This window comes from Pleurodeles waltl, chromosome 2_1 (assembly GCF_031143425.1).
Source record: "Pleurodeles waltl isolate 20211129_DDA chromosome 2_1, aPleWal1.hap1.20221129, whole genome shotgun sequence".
Classification (NCBI taxonomy): Eukaryota; Metazoa; Chordata; class Amphibia; order Caudata; family Salamandridae; genus Pleurodeles; species Pleurodeles waltl.
This window is the reverse complement of record NC_090438.1, coordinates 676020505-676039112: the sequence shown is the minus strand read 5'-3', so window position 1 is coordinate 676039112 and position 18608 is coordinate 676020505. Positions and strand designations below refer to the sequence as shown.

Here is an 18608-nt window from a genome sequence, read left to right as displayed (position 1 = left end):
TTCGCCATCAGCCAGGTAGCAGCAAAGCCTCAGCAAGACAGGGCAATAAGGAACACTTCCCTCATAAGGAGGAAAAGTAAGTACCAGGCAAGGCAAGGAAGGTGAGAATGGTTTGAGGAATCAAACAGCAAAGTCTTTAAGACAGAAAGTCATAGTAACAGCATGAATGTCCCTCTAATGACATAGGAAAGTTGGCGTAGAATGGCGATGGCAAAATGTCTAGGTAATGGCTGGGTTCTCCTTGTGTTACGGCATTATATTAATCTTGTTGTACAGGCTCCTAATTTCCAATTGGGCAAAATTTGGTGCATCATTATCTCTGACCAATGATTTGTTGATCACCTTACTAGAATTTTCACTTAAGACAGTTCTCACGTAGTTTATTGGCTCCTGTAATTGATGTCTTCAACAAGTAAAATGTCAGGTACGAAAAGTTACACTCACTGATTCAGTCAGTAGTTCCATTGTCTTTACCAGTTGAGGCGACCTTGCACCTGTTGCGAATTACACTGTTGCATTCAGCAAGAATGTCTCCTTGAGCAAGTCGGGTCTCATGAGAAAGAATTTACTACGGTTACACACACATCTCTAGCTTCTGGAAAAGTACAGTTTTGTGTCCTTCAGCAAGATAGCACATTGCACGTTAGAAAAACACATTTAATATGAGACCAGGCAGCTAGGCCCAGACCCTTGGTAACTAAGGCCTAGTGATTAATTTAGCAAAACCTTAACATACAACTCTTAATGCTAATACAAAATCATACATTAGTACATTAATAATCCATAATTAGTCAATTTCATTAAACAGCGTATGCATTGGTGGCCACTCCCCGTGGGCACAGTTCAAACGCGTACAGTAGTAACTCATTAATACATTTTCTAGGCAACTTCATTATACATTATTGTGCAAGCATTTCATGTTAATTTTTTATTATAAAAGCTACACTCCATCACCATCATACCTGAGGCGTCTCCCCTGCCATATTACAATGTTCCCACCGGACTCACCGGCAGGAACATTGAAATAGAGCATTCTGGTCAGTCAGTCCGGTGGGAACAGTGCTACATACAGTACAGGACTCGGCTCCCCTAAGGAAGCCGGGTCCTACACTGTAGCACAAAGGGGGCTGACAAGCACCGTCGGAATGTGCACTGTCTGCTTGACAGTGCGCATTCCCATGGTGCTGGGCATGGGGTCCCCTGCGCTGCCGTGCCATATGCATGGGCAGTGCAGGGGCCCTCCTGTGGCCTCTTTCCACCAGCCTTGTCATGGCGGGGTCCCCACCATGAAAAGGGTAGAAAGTAGGGTTGTAACCAACCAGGTGGCACTGAGTTTTTCAGCGCCGCCATGGCTGGTTATAAGCCCTACCACGTCACCTTGTCGGGATCTCTGATCCTGGCGGGGACGGCGGTCTTTCGGTGAGTCCGCCAACCTAAGTCATAATTGGGCAGTCAACCCACCCGTCAATGCGAGTGTGGAGGTCCTTGGACTGTCACACTCGTAATGAGGCTGAAGAGTCACAGGCACAGCCAATAGCCAATCGGACCTAGAGATGAGACCTACTGGCCTTGCCAAAGCTTGATTTTACTGGCATGGACTTAAAAACACAGTTCTGGGAAATACTGACGAGACAACGACCCCTAATTTTTGGCGAAGCAATATAAGCTTGTCCAACTTCTATTATAGATGGGCCGAATATAGGCGAGCATGTGTGAAAAGGATAAAGTGCACACCCTAAAAACTCAAACAATTCCACGCTTTTTAAATTTTATTTCGAACTTCGTATTTGTGAAATTTCTTTACAACTTTGCTATACTCCTACATGGTATACATCTATAGCACTTGTTAGGACTCCTTCCCATCATGGCGGCAACGCTTGGTTATGTCTGCTCCGCACATGTAAGGCCATTCTTTTCCACTAGATGTTCATCTTACAGCAAGGGTAAAGGTATGAACTGCATTGTGAAATTGGGAGGCCTAGCTTGCTAGCGCTTTTTGGACGAAGCCGGGCACTTGACAGCATGGGTCCCTATTTGATGCATTAACATTTACAAGCAAAATATAATATTAGCAAATACACGTCAATAAGGAAGAAGAACGTGCTATAATTCAGCCCACTTCATAATACTACCAAGTGATATTGTATCTACATATCGAATGTGTAGTACCTCCTTCCACCAAAAATATCGCTGCCTTTTTAATGGCAAAAATAGTAAGCTGGTAAACAGGTTTTGAAATACTACCAGCTGTGTTTCAGGAAAATACGCTCTACTGTAAGATGGCCGCTACGTGTTCGCTTTGTCTGCACAGGGTGACTCCCATCTTTCAGTTTTGGTGGCGCAATGTGGAGTGACGCGCAGAAGTGGTAGGAGGGCGGGGCTGGTGATCCAGACCCCGGTGCTGTCAGCTGTGTTTTCGGTGCATCTCTCGGCTTGGCGGTCGGTCTCTGTGACTGAATAGATCACCTGCCATGGCGGCTCAGAAGATCAACGAGGCCCTTGAGCACATCTCCAAAGCAGAGAAATGGTAGCTTGATTATAAATTCAATTTCAAAATGTAACCTTCTTGTAAATGGTTACCTGCTGTCTGATGTTCCCTAATTTCCGTGGACTGCGTTAGAGCCCCCGTTCCAACCCCGTGGCGGGTTGAATAATATTTTGTAGACTCCAATCCTCTCCATGATCTCTTGTGGTCTGTTGCCTGGGATTACAAGGCGCGTGCTAGGTGTATTTACAATATACTTCCGTGTGATTTCATTATCTACAAAGATTTTCATTTTCTATATTTGTATTATGCAGTGATTTCATCCCCTGCGCTTATTTTCGGAGTTGGTTAATTTCGCACGTCTCTACATATGCATTTAGCCCAGTCGGCGTATCCCTCTAGTCACACAAGCTTGTTGGGCAAAACTGGGAATTACTTGCAGTATACTCTGATGTGTAAATTTGCGTTTCTAAACACATTGTCATTTCACTTGTTTCGTTTCATTGGCGGGTGTATCATTCAGCCTCCTTTGGATTGCTTGCCTTGTAGTCTGTTAGGGAAAAATTTACATTTCAAAAGCATACCGAATCATCATACGTTAATGTTTTAATCTCATACATGCCCCTAAAACAGAAACACTATTTTTATTGTCTGCTTTTTCACTGCTGCAAGCTTTTTTTCCCCCTGCATGTTTTAGTTGGGACCAGAGGCACAACTAGACTCAAATTTCGGGTAGGGCTAACACTTGGAACTATGGGGCACAGGGCCATATTCAGAAACTGGGTCAAAATGCCTTGTAGGGGCTCTTTTCACAGTTGTTGTATGCTGAATAATATGGGGAGAATTGTTCTGGACAATAAACAGCAATTGATGCGTTTGAAAGCATGCTTCACCAATCGCAATAGTCTCAATTCCATATGCTTTAGTGGTGTTTAAGGGATCTCCACCAAGGAATTTTAGCACAATGAACAGTGAAAACGGTATTTAAATGCTCATTTGGCCAGTAGAGCAAGTGGGATCTGCAATTTCAGGAACAATAAACGTCAAAAAGTGTGTTCTAACGGAATGCTGAACATTGTCAAACATTCACCCCCAGTCACAGATCTGGGTTTAATCCATCGTTTTTTTGCTGCCCATGCCATTCCAGTTTGGACCCAGCCATATGCAAATCAGTCTTGACCCTGTTCCCCATGGGAACAGTCCAGCCTGAACTGCTAGGCCAGGTCTTCCCTGGACTGGAAACAAGCATCCTGGGACCGGTTTCGGGGTTTCACTCCTCATCAGCCAGGCTAACTTGAATCCAGTGGCATGGGAAGCACGGGACCCACGTCTGGGCATACCCTTCCCACTTAGGGCGACAAATGCAAAAACAACAAGTGATGGACGGAATGCTGAACATTGTCAAACATTCATCCCCAGTCACAGATCTGGGTTTAATCCATCATTTTTTTGCTGCCCATGCCATTCCAGTTTGGACCCAGCCATATGCAAATCAGTCTTGACCCTGTTCCCCATGGGAACAGTCCAGCCCGAACTGCTAGGCCAGGTCTTCCCTGGACTGGAAACAAGCATCCTGGGACCGGTTTCGGGGTTTCACCCCTCATCAGCCAGGCTAGCTTGAATCCAGTGGCATAGGAAGCACGGGACTGGGGGTGAGTGTTTGACAATGTTCAGCATTCCGTCCATCACTTGTTGTTTTTGCTTTGTCACCCTAAGTGGGAAGGGTATGCCCAGACGTGGGTCCCGTGCTTCCCATGCCACTGGATTCAAGCTAGCCTGGCTGATGAGGGGTGAAACCCCAAAACCGGTCCCAGGATGCTTGTTTCCGGTCCAGTGAGGACCTGGCTTGGCAGTTCGGTCTGGACTGTTCCCATGAGGGACAGGGTCAAGACTGATTTGCATATGGCTGGGTCCAAACTGGGGTGGCATGGTGAGCAAAAGAGATGGATTAAACCCAGATCTATGACGGGGGTGAGTGTTTGACAATGTTCAGCATTCCGTCCATCACTTGTTGTTTTTGCTAAAATGAACTAGCCCAGTTGAATTGATCTTAACTCAGTGGGACTAAACAAAGACAAAATATTTAGGCATATTTCCACAAAGAAGGATTTTCAAAATTTGTAGCAAATGGCACAGTTTAAATACATTTATTTTGCCATTGTGAGTGTTTGACAATGTTCAGCATTCCGTCCATCACTTGTTGTTTTTGCTAAAATGCACTAGCCCAGTTGAATTGATCTTAACTCAGTGGGACTAAACAAAGACAAAATATTTAGGCATATTTCCACAAAGAAGGATTTTCAAAATTTGTAGCAAATGGCACAGTTTAAATACATTTATTTTGCCATTGTTCTGTTCATAGTGCATTTCTCAGCACACAGTAGTTTTATGTTAGAATACAAGCCTATTAGAAGCAACAAATCTCTTACTGTCTCCTCTGCTACGCTCCACTCCAGGACATCTGCCAGCCACCTGCCACTCGCTGGGGGCATAGATTGTGCCCAGTGTATAGCCAACCTGTGTTTGGCCAGGACCACACCCAGCAAAGCAAATCTATGGAGAATCCGAGTCCCTGGCGGAGGTGTCAGGAGCACTCAACGTAAAGAGTGTTCTACAGAAGACTCTAATGCCACCTGGGTGACTTCCCTCAATGCACTAGATTACACTATAATGGAGGGAAACAAAGGCACACAACTTGTCGTTACTTAACAAGTACTTATGAGAAACTATGATTTGGAGGCCGATTGTTGATTTTGCGTGTACTGTAAGAATGTCGGATGAATTTGTATATGTAATTACAATAACAATCATTTAAATACCACTCAAATTACATTTTTAATTTATTTTGTAGCGCTAATCATCCCAATGTAGGGCGTCAGATTGCTTTACATCGCGCACAAACATTATAAAGAGACCACAAATTATACAAATGTGTAAATCAAAGTATAGAGCATTTTACATAAGACAACGAGAGTTGCAAGGTGTAGGCGTCACAAGTCATCCATGCTGGTAGGCAGTACATGTTAAAAGATGCAGTCTAGAGAAACACAGTCAAGATTTTAAGCTTAACACAGTGGTTGGTGTTCTCTATACTAATAAGACTCAGTTACTGCCCAAAGAACGCCTTTTTAGAATAGGAAATGATTGTGATTAAAAACAATACGTTTCTATCCTCATGCTCTGCAGTTTGTATGCATCTCCTTGACGCTGATTGATAGTTCACTGTGCCTTTATTAGGATCACAACTTATGAACTGCGAGTAACAAAAATAACTCTGTGACAAGAGGCATTACCCACTGAGCTATGTAGGTAAAATACAGATCTGTGATATATATATATATATGCATGTTAGCTAGTGTACTTTACAGAAGGCACGTTAACCTTCTATGCTACTTTGTGTCAAAACAGCTACTAGACAAAAAAATAAATCTCTCCGGCAAGTGCATTAACCACCAGAGTTATCTTACCAGTATTGCGGGATGCATAAAAATCTCTGCAGTAAGTGCTTTAACCCGTCATATTTTAAAATGCAACCACCTTGTTTCTATATAATTTAGCCGGAACAGATTTTGTGGTTGGTTTGTCTTTGTTACTAATTTTTTTTGCAGTATACGTTGACTCTAAGGTTCTGCTTTTCATGACCCCGCCTCTTGTGTCTCCACCCGCTGCCACACCTTGACCCTCAATTCATAGGTTCCTGTAGTAAATTGTTCCAGATTCCTGCACTGGGTGTAGTAGGTAGAAGTCTGCTTACTGGGCTGAGTTGATTAGAGTTGGATGATGAAAACGTGACTGGCAGGATATGAAGACTATAGTTCTAAGAAGCAGGTGTCAAAGTTTTGCTGATATGATGACCCAGTGAGTAGACAGTCACCTCAAACAAATGCACTGATCCGAAAGTTGCAAGTTTGGATCCACGGAAGGAGTCAGCCTTCCAAGCTTCCGTGGTTGGTAAATTGATAACATTGAATTATTTAATCATTACAATTGTGAATAGCACTTGGAAACTTAATACGTGTGGTATGAAGTGCTATATAAAAAGTTTTATTGTTTTGTCGGTGGTGCTGGAAGCTATAACTCGGGTCACTCTTGCTTTGCGTTATGCAGGTTTAATACGTTCAGATTGCCATTTTACATCAGTTATGTAAATAGTCACAAGAAACATGCAGGTTGTGTTGTTCAGAAAGTGTTTTCTGCTCTATAAAAATGTGTGCACACCTTCAGCTATTCTGTTGAATGTGTTATGAGACCTATTGATGAAAGAATGTAGGAGGGCCACTTAATATATTATTGATGCTGTCTGTGTTAGAAGTAATGTTAATTTCACTAGGTTCTTTCACCCTCATCACAGCGCTAACTATAATGAGGTATGTCAATGCAGCTGCAACCTTGAAAGTCTACTACTTCCTTCTTCAACTTTTCTATATCTTAATTTCTCCCTCTGTTGGGAGGGCATATCATGGAGTCCATGCCACTTCTCCTTCTGTTCAATACAAGAATCAGTGGTGTCTTGAAACCTCCACTCAAATAGCTGTTGTAGAAGGCTGCCACTGAGCCTGGGTCCCTTTTGCCTGCAGGTCTGCAGATAAAACCTTCCTAAATAATATTAATGAAATAAAGTGAGGGATGTGGACGATTGGCAGCCAGAATGAGCTATGTAAATGGAAGGGGAAAGAGAAAAAGTGAAAATGGGGAAAAAAGGATAGCGAAATAGGAATATATAAATCGCAGACGGGAGAGAGAAAGGTAAGAAAGTAGTAATGATAGGAGAAAACAAATATAGGTAGAAATAAAGCCAAAAAGAAATGGGAGAAGGAAGAGTGGAAGAGAGGATGGAAGAAAACATACAAGTAATAACAAAAAGGTGAAAAATGGGGCTGAGGTTGTCAAAGGGTGGATTGATGGCAGAGTAAAAGGATAGATAAATGGAACAACAGAAGGAAATGTTGCTGGGTGAAAAGGATGAATAGAAGGAAGGATGAAAGGATTGGAGATTGAATGGACAGACAAGGGTGACAGGATGTATTGGTTACAGGATAAATGATAAGGCAAACCGACGGACGTGTGTAGAAGGGATATATGTACATATTATTCATAGAAGGGTGAAAAGATGAATTTAGGAGATTGAAGAATGAAATAATAGATTTTATAAAGATGAAAGATTGAAGGGCCCTCTATCATGGAGGGGTGGTCTCGTTCTGTGCAATTAGAGGTGGGCAGTATTTTAATTTTATGGTTACTCCTGTCACCTTTCCTAATCCATGTGAACACCTCTCAGAAATGGAGTTAAGGTTTTAAGAAGTGTGTTTAGTAAGAGAGGGCTAGGTTAAGATCACGGATAACTAATCAAGACTTTTTTTATTTTGTTCATCTTCCTTGTCACTGTGCGCAGTATGAAAGGGAAAACTCCGAACTCAATAGTATTTGTAACGCAAGGCTCTCCCTTTCCTATCTCTAAATACATCCCCCTGAATTAATGTAGATTTTCCTAGTAATTTATGAAGGAAAGTCTTAATTTTATTAAAGACACAGAGGCGAGTATTATGCATTCTTTTCTTACTTTATTACAATAGCAGCAGTCAAGAACTACAGTTCCCAAAAGGCTGAGCACCAGGGTAGCCAATGGGAACAAAACATAGGTATGTACTGCATCAATAGAATGACACCAAGTACCATAGAGTACACCCTTGACTGCAAGCAGCCCTCTTTTCTTTAGTGAGCAGGTCAAATAGAGTCATGAAACAAAGGAAAGATTGATCCAATAATAGCCACGGCAAGAATTAAGGAAAAAAAGTCTTGAAAACAGGAAACAATCCAGGCTTAACTTGGGGGAAGACCAAAATGGTGATGGAAAAACGTCTGAGGAATCTGTGGTCCGGCACACCATGTAGAAGCCGAAAGGATGTTGGCATCATCCCGATGAAGAAGGTAATGCAGGAGTCGCTGGGAGGGAGAAAAAAAGATACATATTAGGCAAGTTTAAAGCATATCAATTACTAAAGAAGTTGCAGTTTTAACAGGTTTACAATAGAACGTTTTAAAAACGTTATCATTGGACCAATCAGCAGACCTGAGAATGTCCTCTAAGCTGGAGCCTATTGAAAAAGCTTTAGACGCCATGGCTCCTCTGGAGAAATGGGCACCAAAGATGGCAACGTCGATACCTGCTAGGGACATTACCCACTTAACTTAACGGGCCAACGTGGCGGAGGATACAGGCTTATGGGGTTTACAAAAGGAAATTAACAGTTGATGGAGAGAGGACTTTCTGAGGCTGAGAGTTCTCTTTTCGTATTCTTTTAAACATAGGCCCACAAGTTTTAGTTTGTTGGGAAAAAAGGGATAGAAAACAGAATGTAGGTTGGTTTTTGTGTGTTTTGAAATGTGAAAAAGGACGCCAGTGGGCAAGAATTGGCAGGAAAAAACATCTAAAGATTTAACATCAGACACACGTTTAATGGAAATTAGGCACAACAACATGGTTAATTTAGCAGAAAGCATTTTTAGGGAAAGATCGGATTGTCCGGCCATGTAAGGAACAAATTGAGAACTAGAGATACGTCCCAAAGGTAAGAGTATTTGGAAGCTGGAGGCTTGGATAATTTTACTCCCTTAAGACGGCGACAGATAATAGGGTGTTCCCCTACAGGTTTGCCATTAATATGTCGGTGATGCATGGAGATAGCCGATCTGTAGAGGTTTATAGTTCTGTAAGATTTACCAGAACTGGCTTGGGCAGACTGGAAGTTAATTATTAAGTTCAAATCTGCTGAAAAGGGATCAACACGTTTTCCCACACACCAGCCTGTCCAAAGAGACCAGGCTGATTTATAGGCCTTCTTTGTGCCGGGAGCCCAGGCGTTACTAATGAGCTCTGAAGATTCTTCCGAAATAAGAGTGGTTGGTCGAGGCGACCTGAGACCCTCCAAGCTGAAAGAGTTAAAGAATTGTTGAGAACAAGATTGTGGGGAGATCTGGACGGATCCCGAAGGAGGGACGGAAAAACTGGGAGAAGGATCGGGAAGTCCGAGGATAGTTCGAGAAGGGGAGGAAACCAAACTTGGGGCTGCCAGAAGGGAACCACAATGACCAGAGAGGCTTTTAGACACCTGACTTGTGCTAAAATTCTGTTGATTAGAAAGAATGAAGGGAAAGCATAATTGAGAGATTGGGACCAATCCTGCAGAAATGCATCTGTTGCCAAAGCGCGAGGGTCCGGGCGCCAACTGAAAAAGAGTGGAAGAAGAGTATTGAGTCGAGAGGCAAATAGATCTATGTGAAAAGGCCCCCATTTCTTGAGGAGCATTTGAAAAAGAGATGGATGAAGTTTCCAGTCACTGGTATCCTTGAGATGGCGGGAGTGCCAGTCTGTTATCGAATTGTGGGAACCCAGAAGGTATTCTGCAAGAAGAGAAAATTTGTGGGAGAGGCAGAATTCCCAAAGGCTTTTTGCTAGAAGGGCCAAAGGCTTCGATCTGGTTCCTCCAAGTTGATTTATGTACCGGACCGCAGAAACGTTGTCCATGGGAAGCAGGATAGAGCACTGAGCCTTGTTTTTTGTGAAACTCTGGATCCCAAAGGAGCCGGCAAGCATCTCTAAACATTTTATGTGCAATTTGGACTCCTCTGTTCACCATATGCCACCAGTCGATATTGGGCCACGGCGGGCGCCCCAGCCCGTGATGCTTGCATCTGATTTTAACACAAGATCGGGCGCAGAGGGGAAGATGGTTCTGCTGTTCCAGGCATCTAAATGGTATATCCACCATTGCATTTCTAACCGGGATTCTTTGTCTAGAACAATGAGATCGGAAAATGCCAGCCCTTTGCGAAGATGTTGGATTTTGAGTCGCTGTAGAGCGCAGTAATGAAAAGGACGTGGAAATATGGCCTGAATGGAGGAAGAAAGAAGACCTACCACTCTTGCTAGAGATCTGAGAGAGATTAGATCTTTTTGGAGCGTTTGGGAAAGCTCTTTCTTGATAGAAGAAACCTTTTGAAGGAGGAAGATGGAGGGTAGCCGAGGAGGAATCTGTTTGGAAACCTAAGAATTCTATTAGCTGGGAAGCAACTACTATGGACTTTTCCGGGTTTATAAGAAAACCGAGATCGATGAGCAGAGAAGATGGAAGGTGAAGGTGAGAGCGAAGGGTTGACACGTTCTGGTGCATGATAAGGATGTCGTCCAGATAAATTATGAGTCCGATACCTAGAGATCTGAGATGTGCCACTACAGTTTTCAGTAATTTTGTGAAACACCAGGGGCTGAGGAAAGGCCAAAGGGAAGGGAAGAAAATTGATAAGTTTTTAAACGCCATTGAAATTGTAAAAATGTTCTGTGGGAAGGATGGATTGGAATAGTTAGATAGGCGTCCTGAAGATCTAATCTCACAAGCCAGTCGTTTTGAAGTAAGATGTCTCTGAGATGGACAATAGTTTCCATCTTGAAATGCCGATATATTACAAATTGGTTGAATGATTTGAGATTGATTACTGGCCTGAGTTTTTTTGTTTTTCTTGTGAACAAGAAACAGGGAGCTCATGAATCCTGATGGATCGGGAAAGGAAGGTTGAATAGCGTTTTTGACTAGAAGAGATTGGACCTCTGTGGTAATGAGGGAAGACATTAGATGAGAAAAAATTTGGAGGACGCGGGAAGAAAGATTGAAAAGGAGGGGAATAAAGTTTGTTGCGATAACCTTGGACGATATCCAGAACCCAGGGATCTGAGGTGATTAGACGCCATTCTGGGAGGAAATACTTGAGACGCCCTCCCCCTGGAAGGCCAGAACACAGGCTTACCTTGGGAATTATTGGCCCTGGAGAACCGTTGCCCGCGGTTGCGGAAACCCCTGGACCTCTGAGGGTAGAATTGAGGTTTGTACTCTTGCACGTTGTAGGAGCCTCTTGTGCCTTGGTTTTGGTAAGTACGGCCGGTAAAGCAGCTCCTGCCTTTACCGGCCCGTGCAAAAACACGCTGGTTGAATACCTTCTTTAGGGATTGTTGTGCTTTGTCGATAGAAGAGAAACTTGTAACATATCGACTGAGGTCCTTAATGAAGGAATCCCCGAAAAGCTTGCCGTCAGCTTGGATGCCGGGATCAAGGGAAGCAAGGTTGGACAGTTTCGGATCCAACTTGAGGAGTAAACCTTTTCTCCTCTCGTGTATAATAGCCGAATTGGCATTTCCCAAAAGGCAAAAGGCTCTTTGGATCCAGAGGGAGAGATCCAATGGGTTAATCGGTGAATCATCCAATTTGGCCGATTCTGCCAGGTCAAAAATACAAGCAAGGGGACCCACCACGTCGAAGAGTTTATCCTGACAGGTTGTCCATGCTTTATCAATCCCTTTACGGGGATCCTTGCCGAACTTTGTAAAGAAAGTTATTAAAGATTGGTGTATGGAGGGGGTGGCACTGATGTTGGACGCTAAAGAAGGTCTTGGACACTCGGATTTTAACTTTGCTCGGGTTTGTTTGTCCAGAGGAAGACGTAGCCGAGATGAAATATATTCCCCTACATGAGTGGAAGGGAGCCATTCAGTGGAATAGGGGTGGTGGATTAAGGTAGGGTCAAACATGGGAACTCCATCAAAATCCATGATGGCAGAAACGTCAGTAAGAGACTGTTTAAGTCGTTTAGTAGGAGGCGAGGAATGGGGTGGGGTGGGGGGTAAAATCAGCGTATGACACACTGGAACCGACAGAGAAAGCAGGACAAAACTGAATTAACTATGAAACTTTCAAAATAGACATACAGTTAATGCAATATTGGAGAGCATAAAATGAGAGTACTTAGCTTGACTGCGAGAAGCAAGAAAAGAGGGCTGCTTGCAGTCAAGGGTGTACTCTATGGTACTTGGTGTCATTCTATTGGTGCAGTACATACCTATGTTTTGTTCCCATTGGCTAGCCTGTTGCTCAGCCTTTTGGGAACTGTAGTTCTTGACTGCTGCTATTGTAATAAAGTAAGAAAAGAATGCATAATAGGAGCCTCCGGTTTTGCCATAAAATTAGAAAATACTTTCGCATGATAAGAAGGGGAGGATTTGAGATCCCATTGTCACGTGATTATAGGTTACTACATGTACCTCATAACACATTCTTGTGTCATTTATTAAGTACAACATTCACCACTAACGTGCTCTGTTCATACTTAGCCAGACTAAGAAGCGGACAGAGTGCAGCAGAAATTGGCTTTACCAGGTTGTTTGTGCCTTATGGAAAGTAGATGGTCCAGAGTATTTCTTATTCAGTCTGCAAATGTGGTATTGTATCTTGCCATTCACATTACAGCACATAGAAGTGGGTTAGCCCTCATCAGCCATCGGCTAACATTACTGTCAGTGAGAGTCTTCTGCTCTTTTACAAGGTGTACACATGTGTACACTAAGTTCCTTCAGTTCCGTGGAGTTTAATGGCAATGATGGCTGTTGAGACCAAAAAATATTTTTGCTTTTAGCCGAAGTGTGTTTTTTAACATCTGTGAGAGCCAGGCAATTTCTTAAGCAATAAAGTTTTACAAAAAACTGACAAAATAAAACAAGCATTAACAAAGCCAAAAGGCTTGCAGCTATCGCAGGGCCTTTTTTCCCAGTGCATGTTAATCTTATGTTGATTCTTGTCCTTGTTTGTTGATCCTAATATGCTATTTTTATTGTTTTCATTTTTAGCCTAAAAACAAGTTTTTTAAAGTGGAAACCAGAGTATGATGGCGCTGCTTCGGAGTATGCCAAAGCAGGTATTGGCTTGGAGAATTTCGCCCTTCTGAAGTTTTTTAAATGACAGAATTAAACCAATGTATCATGGGCCCAAGATAAAGTAGTTGTTTCCTTTTGAATGTTGGAATGTAAAAAGCATATAAAAATGAGTCTTTTTCTGTGGGAATTTATTTTGATCATTGAAATGCATGTGCTGGCCAATGACAAAATATATTTGATATTGTCTTGTTTAATGTCATGATTTATTTTTATAGGGGTGCACGGTTTATTTTCTGTATTTTTGCTTTCTTAGTATGTTATACTTTAACCCGAGTGAAGTAGCTTTGTCCCCTTGCTGTGTTTCCACTTTCTCTAAAGAGTCAGTACTTTCAAAAGGATGGCTCCACACACACTCACCCTTCCCTTTGCGTGCCCTACAGATTTTACAGACACAAAGGTCTGCTCAGGATATGCAGCACAGTTTCTTCAAACCGTGAGAGTAGGTACCAGAAGGGAAAGGGGATTTATTGCCCTCACCCAAGTCTTCCTAGATTTTGGAGCGAGAACACAGAGGACAATATCCCCGCAGAGTGGAAAGTGAAGATCATACAGTGGTTAACAGAACAAGTGTGTATTATTCCATGCTGTACATCAAATGCGACTTCTTGAAGCACTGTAACCCCAGCAGCAAACTGTCAGGCTCCAAGACCTCTTCATTTGATTAATTAATAGGGAAGATGAAGGTGTTGAACCTCTCCCGATATGTTTAGTTTTGTTTCACCAGGTGGGTCAACAGAGTAAGAGAAACCAGGAGATGCTATTTTTTATGTTCACATTGCTACTGGTTTACCTGACTTGAGAAACAAAACTATTTTTAAGTGAGAAGGAACACCTCAATGACTGTAATTAAATAATTACCAAAACAAAGAGGCCTTGGAGACCCAACAGTGTCTGGTCATCCGTTAATTGCTCTTAAGGAGAAACATGAGATGCACAGCAAGACCGACAAGTTCTGCCACCGTGTTTGATCTTCTGTGTCTGTGGAAACGTAGCCGAGTAGGGTGGCCACCTCTTTAATATTTACATGGACCAGGACCATGACCATGGACCAGGATGTAGCGCAGCGGTCAGAGCAACCGCCTCGGGAGCTAGAGATCAGGGTTCGATCCTCTGTGACAGCGCTACATCCTGTGATTCTGGGCAAATCACTTAATCTCCCTGTGCCCATGGACAGCGCCTTGAGGCCCTCACGGGTGATAAGCCGCACTATATAAATATATATTTTTTTTTAACCAGTCCATTATTTTCGATAAATGTCTGTAATCATTTGTCCGTAATTTCAATGATGCCTCTGGAGGTATCATGTCTGTTCCCTTAGTTCGTAACAAGAGTTGAAGTCAGTTCTCTCACGTTCTTTCTCCTATCACACACTCTTTTTTTTCTTGCTTTCTCTCTCCCTTCCCTTGTTCTTTCTCTTGTTCTTTTCTTTTTTGTTTTTCATTCACTTTGTCTTTCATTTTTCTGTCTTTCTCTTTGTTTCTTTGTCTTCTCTATTTTCTTTTTCCTCATTCTTTCTCTTTCATGTTCCATGCTATTTTTCATTTGTTCTTCTCTTCGCCTTTTCTTTATCATTTGTTCTCCTCCCCTCCCCCCCCCCAAAAAAACAAAAAACTTAAAATAATAATTTTCTGACCGAAGTGGAAGAGTGTGTCATAGCTTACTGGTCACAAATGAGAAGGCTGTCCCTCCTGTGTCAAGGTAGGGAAATACGAGAAACTTTAAACTGGGAAACTTCAGCTGTTCATGACATCCGCTTGAGACTTAACGAAGCTGGACTTCTGTTGTGGCAGGCTCTGTGAATAATATATAAGGCCTTAATTTAGCCTTTGCTTCATAGACAGCTAATACACATCCCTGAGATGAGAAGAAATAGGACATTGTGAAAGAAAGCTAAATATCAGTCTTTACAAAAGATTCTGATTTAATTTTACATGTTGTAATGATTTTTGGGCAACACATGATATAAAGAGTTACAGTAGTCTGCGCTTGATAAGCTAATCGTTTGGATAACTTACCCTAGAAGTAGAAGCATGCAAAGTAAGAACGTGAATTTGTTTTGTAAAAGACAGCGAGGCATCCAGGATTACTCCTAGTTTTACACAGACTCTTCAGGAGATCAGGACTTTTTCAGTTCTGAGTGTCACCAAGAAGGGGTTAGGGGGGGCATATAATGGTCGCCCCAAAAAGTGGCAGCTTGAATTTATCTCTATTTTGTTTAAGTGGGTTCTTTCTGAGCTATAAGGCCACAGCAGTTAAGCATGCATGAAAATGGCAGGAGGAAGCAGGGTAGCTATGTGCAAAAGAGGAAACAATCTTTGTGTCATTGCATAGAACAAGAAAGACAAAGCAAGCCTCTGAATTAGGTCTACCGGCTGGATATAGTAGACATTAAAAAGTGCAAAGCTCAGAGAAAAGCTGTGCAATACTCTGTGTAATAGAGGCTATATTGTGGATGTAATGCTGAGAAGACAACAGATTGAGATTGATCATTTAAGAAAGAAGCAAGCCACTTGATTGCTTTTTCTCAGATGGAACTGCATTGATGTAACAAAGTCTTTTATGGAGTACAGAGTGGGAAACAGTATCAAAGGTAGTGCCGAGGTCTAAAAGAGTTAGCACTGCACTCCCTCGACTTTCCAACATCAAACGAATATCATCTGTGACCTTAAGAATGTCACCTCCATGCTCTGCAGAGAGCAGAAGCCAGCTTGTGTGTTATCCTGGACATCAATGCATTCTATGAAAGCAGAGAGCTTAGAATTTTTCTAAGTTCTTATCGAAAAATAGAGAAATGGGATGGTATTTGGTAAGGACTGAAAAATGCGCTGTGGGTCTTTTTTTTTTAGCAAGGGAACAGCTATTGCTTCTTTCCAGAGAAGAGATATTGAAGCTGAAGTTAAAGATGCTTTGCAAAGAATGAGGAGCTGCCGAGCTAAAAAGGATAGTACCAGGCTGAAAATGTCTGCAGCATATGGGATCATTAGTTGAACTAAACTTAAGTGTGCACAAATGCTAGGTGGTATCCAGGTTTACTGGACCAAATTGTGAAAAAGTAGTTGACAGCTAACTAAGGTACAAGATACCTCAGTATCTGCCGTTAATTCAATACTTATTGTTTAAAGAACTTCATATATGTATAGATACAAGATTTTCTCCATGAAATTGGTATAGATGGATTCCCGTAATTTTGCACATGTAGAAATAGAGGAGGTAACGGATGAGGAAGAGAAAAGGCTATTTACAGGCTTAAACATGTCTCTATGAAAATGTCCTGCAGTAAAAATAGTCTGGAGAGTTTTTATAAGCATTGAATTCTTTTGTATGTGCCTGTGTTTGGTCTGGAGTGTAGTCTGTCTTCCATAGTTTTTCTAATGCTCTAAACAGTCATTTAACTAAAGGAAGGTCCTCTCAGTCCTGTGAAGCAGTGCAAATCTTCCAGTTGGAACACTTTCTTTACATAAGACAAGTATATCTAATGCAGCTGTAATCTAGTCATTAAACTCTTCCGTTTTAGCATTTGGGTCTAAGCTAGACGTATCTGGAGCAAGAAGATTGCAAGGCTACGTTAAACTCTTAATTTTAGCTCAGACCGCAATTGCTTGGTACACCTGAGGAGGTGAGCCTTGCTTAAAAATGAGAGATCGAAAAAGTATTAAAAGGGGCTCCAGAATGCTCAGTACAGGGGAAAGCCACAGGAGATGCTATAGTGATCACTAAGCACAAAGGAAAAAAAGGTTTCAGAATATTCCCTGCCTTGTGTATTGGAGAAAAGACTAGTTGTGCCAGTGCTTAATTTGTGCTTGTTGTTTCCGGTGCTGAGCACCAGCACTTATTTTTGCTGGCCGGCGCTTATTCTTCTGCCTCATGCATTTGATCTGAGCAAAAGAGACACATGGGAAAGACGGAGGAAGAGAAAAACGAAAAATGTGTCACGAAAGTAGAAAGCAGAAAGCTGCCAGTGTGAGTTGAAGGGGCGGGAGCGGCTTTAAATGGATTGAAGAGGACCGAGATGGCTTTAGGATTATGCTGCCGCAGTATTTTGTGTTACCACATTTAATTGCAGCAGCTGCATGTTTAAGAGGAGGGCTTTTAGCACCAGTGTGTTTTTATTTCAAATTAAGCACTGAGTTGGGCTACGACCAATGTATCTGTGCATCACCTAAACTACTTGTATCTGAATTATCAGTTATTTCATGGCAAATATTAGAATCTCCCTGGCAGCATTTGATCACAAAAAGCCATATGTGTTTCACTAGTGCAGCGCTGAAGTCTATGGCTGGGCCAATAGGCCAATAAATGATAATATAAAAAGGCCAGAAGTGTAAATATTATGGGATAACTTTGTTTGGAAAAATAGTGTTTCTGCAAGCACAAAGGTAAGATTATTTATAGAGGTCAGTTAGAGGCAAGTGGAGAAAATAACTGGTAGTCCTCCTCTGGCGAGATTATCCAGATCCTGTCTGATAATATGGTAGCCTAGATGAACTCCAGTAACGATTTTGGGACCAGGCGACTTCCTAAGCCACGTTTCAGATATAAATTAAACATCTATTTTAGTTGAATCCATTTTCTTTCTCGCTAGCCTGATCTGTCTGTTGACCATAGAAATCTAATATATATATTCTGTTCTAGCCTTCCCTAGTTTACCAGATAGTGAGGTCGTTGGCATAGCATGTGCTTCTTTCTCAGATCCTTTATTTATCAAAATCTATGACAGCCTAGAAGCATGCTAAAAGCCAGACTCTTTGTTTTACTTCCTGGACTGGTCATTTTAATCAGTACATCTCATCTATTTAGTGCTCCCTGCTTCCAATTGTTTAGGTAGTGGTAGACCAGGGCCCTGCAGGAGCTGTCTGCATCACAACAGAGCTGAATATGTTGTACATACTGTGGCAATGGATGTCTGTTTCTGACTTTGATCTGATGCGGTGTTGCTTGGTTGAAATACACCTTCTTAAATCTCTGGATTGGAGTCTGGCTTCTTTTCATAATCTGTGCATTACAAGCTAGTAAGTGGAAGTTGATCCTGTTAGTCACTGTACAGAATTCGCCTACTTTGCAGGCTTTCACCCTCTTCCAAAGAGAAAAGCATACGTTCACTTCTCATGACTACGCGCATCTCTATATATATATTTATATACATATATTTGTGTAGAGTGTCGGTTTGTGTATCATTTTCTTTTATTAAGACGTTTGAGAGCACATTCAGTTCATGGTCGTTGCTCTTCAGAAACATCTCTTAAGTGTTTAATATATAATGATCTTGTTTCACACTTAATTACAATATGAGCCATATCAAAGGAGAGCATGACAAACTGACCTGTGTTAGGTAACTCACATAATAGTAGTGATATAATCATATTG

General features: G+C 42.0%; 1 protein-coding gene across 1 annotated transcript in view; it reads left to right on the top strand.

Annotated features, from left to right (window-relative positions):
- The first annotated feature begins 2365 nt into the window (after positions 1 to 2365).
- NAPG (NSF attachment protein gamma) overlaps positions 2366 to 18608 on the top strand; it is a 172446-nt gene continuing 156203 nt past the window's right edge. The window contains exons 1-2 of the mRNA XM_069216481.1: positions 2366 to 2527; positions 13158 to 13225. Of these exons, the coding sequence (XP_069072582.1) occupies positions 2472 to 2527; positions 13158 to 13225 (124 nt within the window). The 5' untranslated portion in view covers positions 2366 to 2471. The remainder of the gene's footprint in view (positions 2528 to 13157; positions 13226 to 18608) is intronic.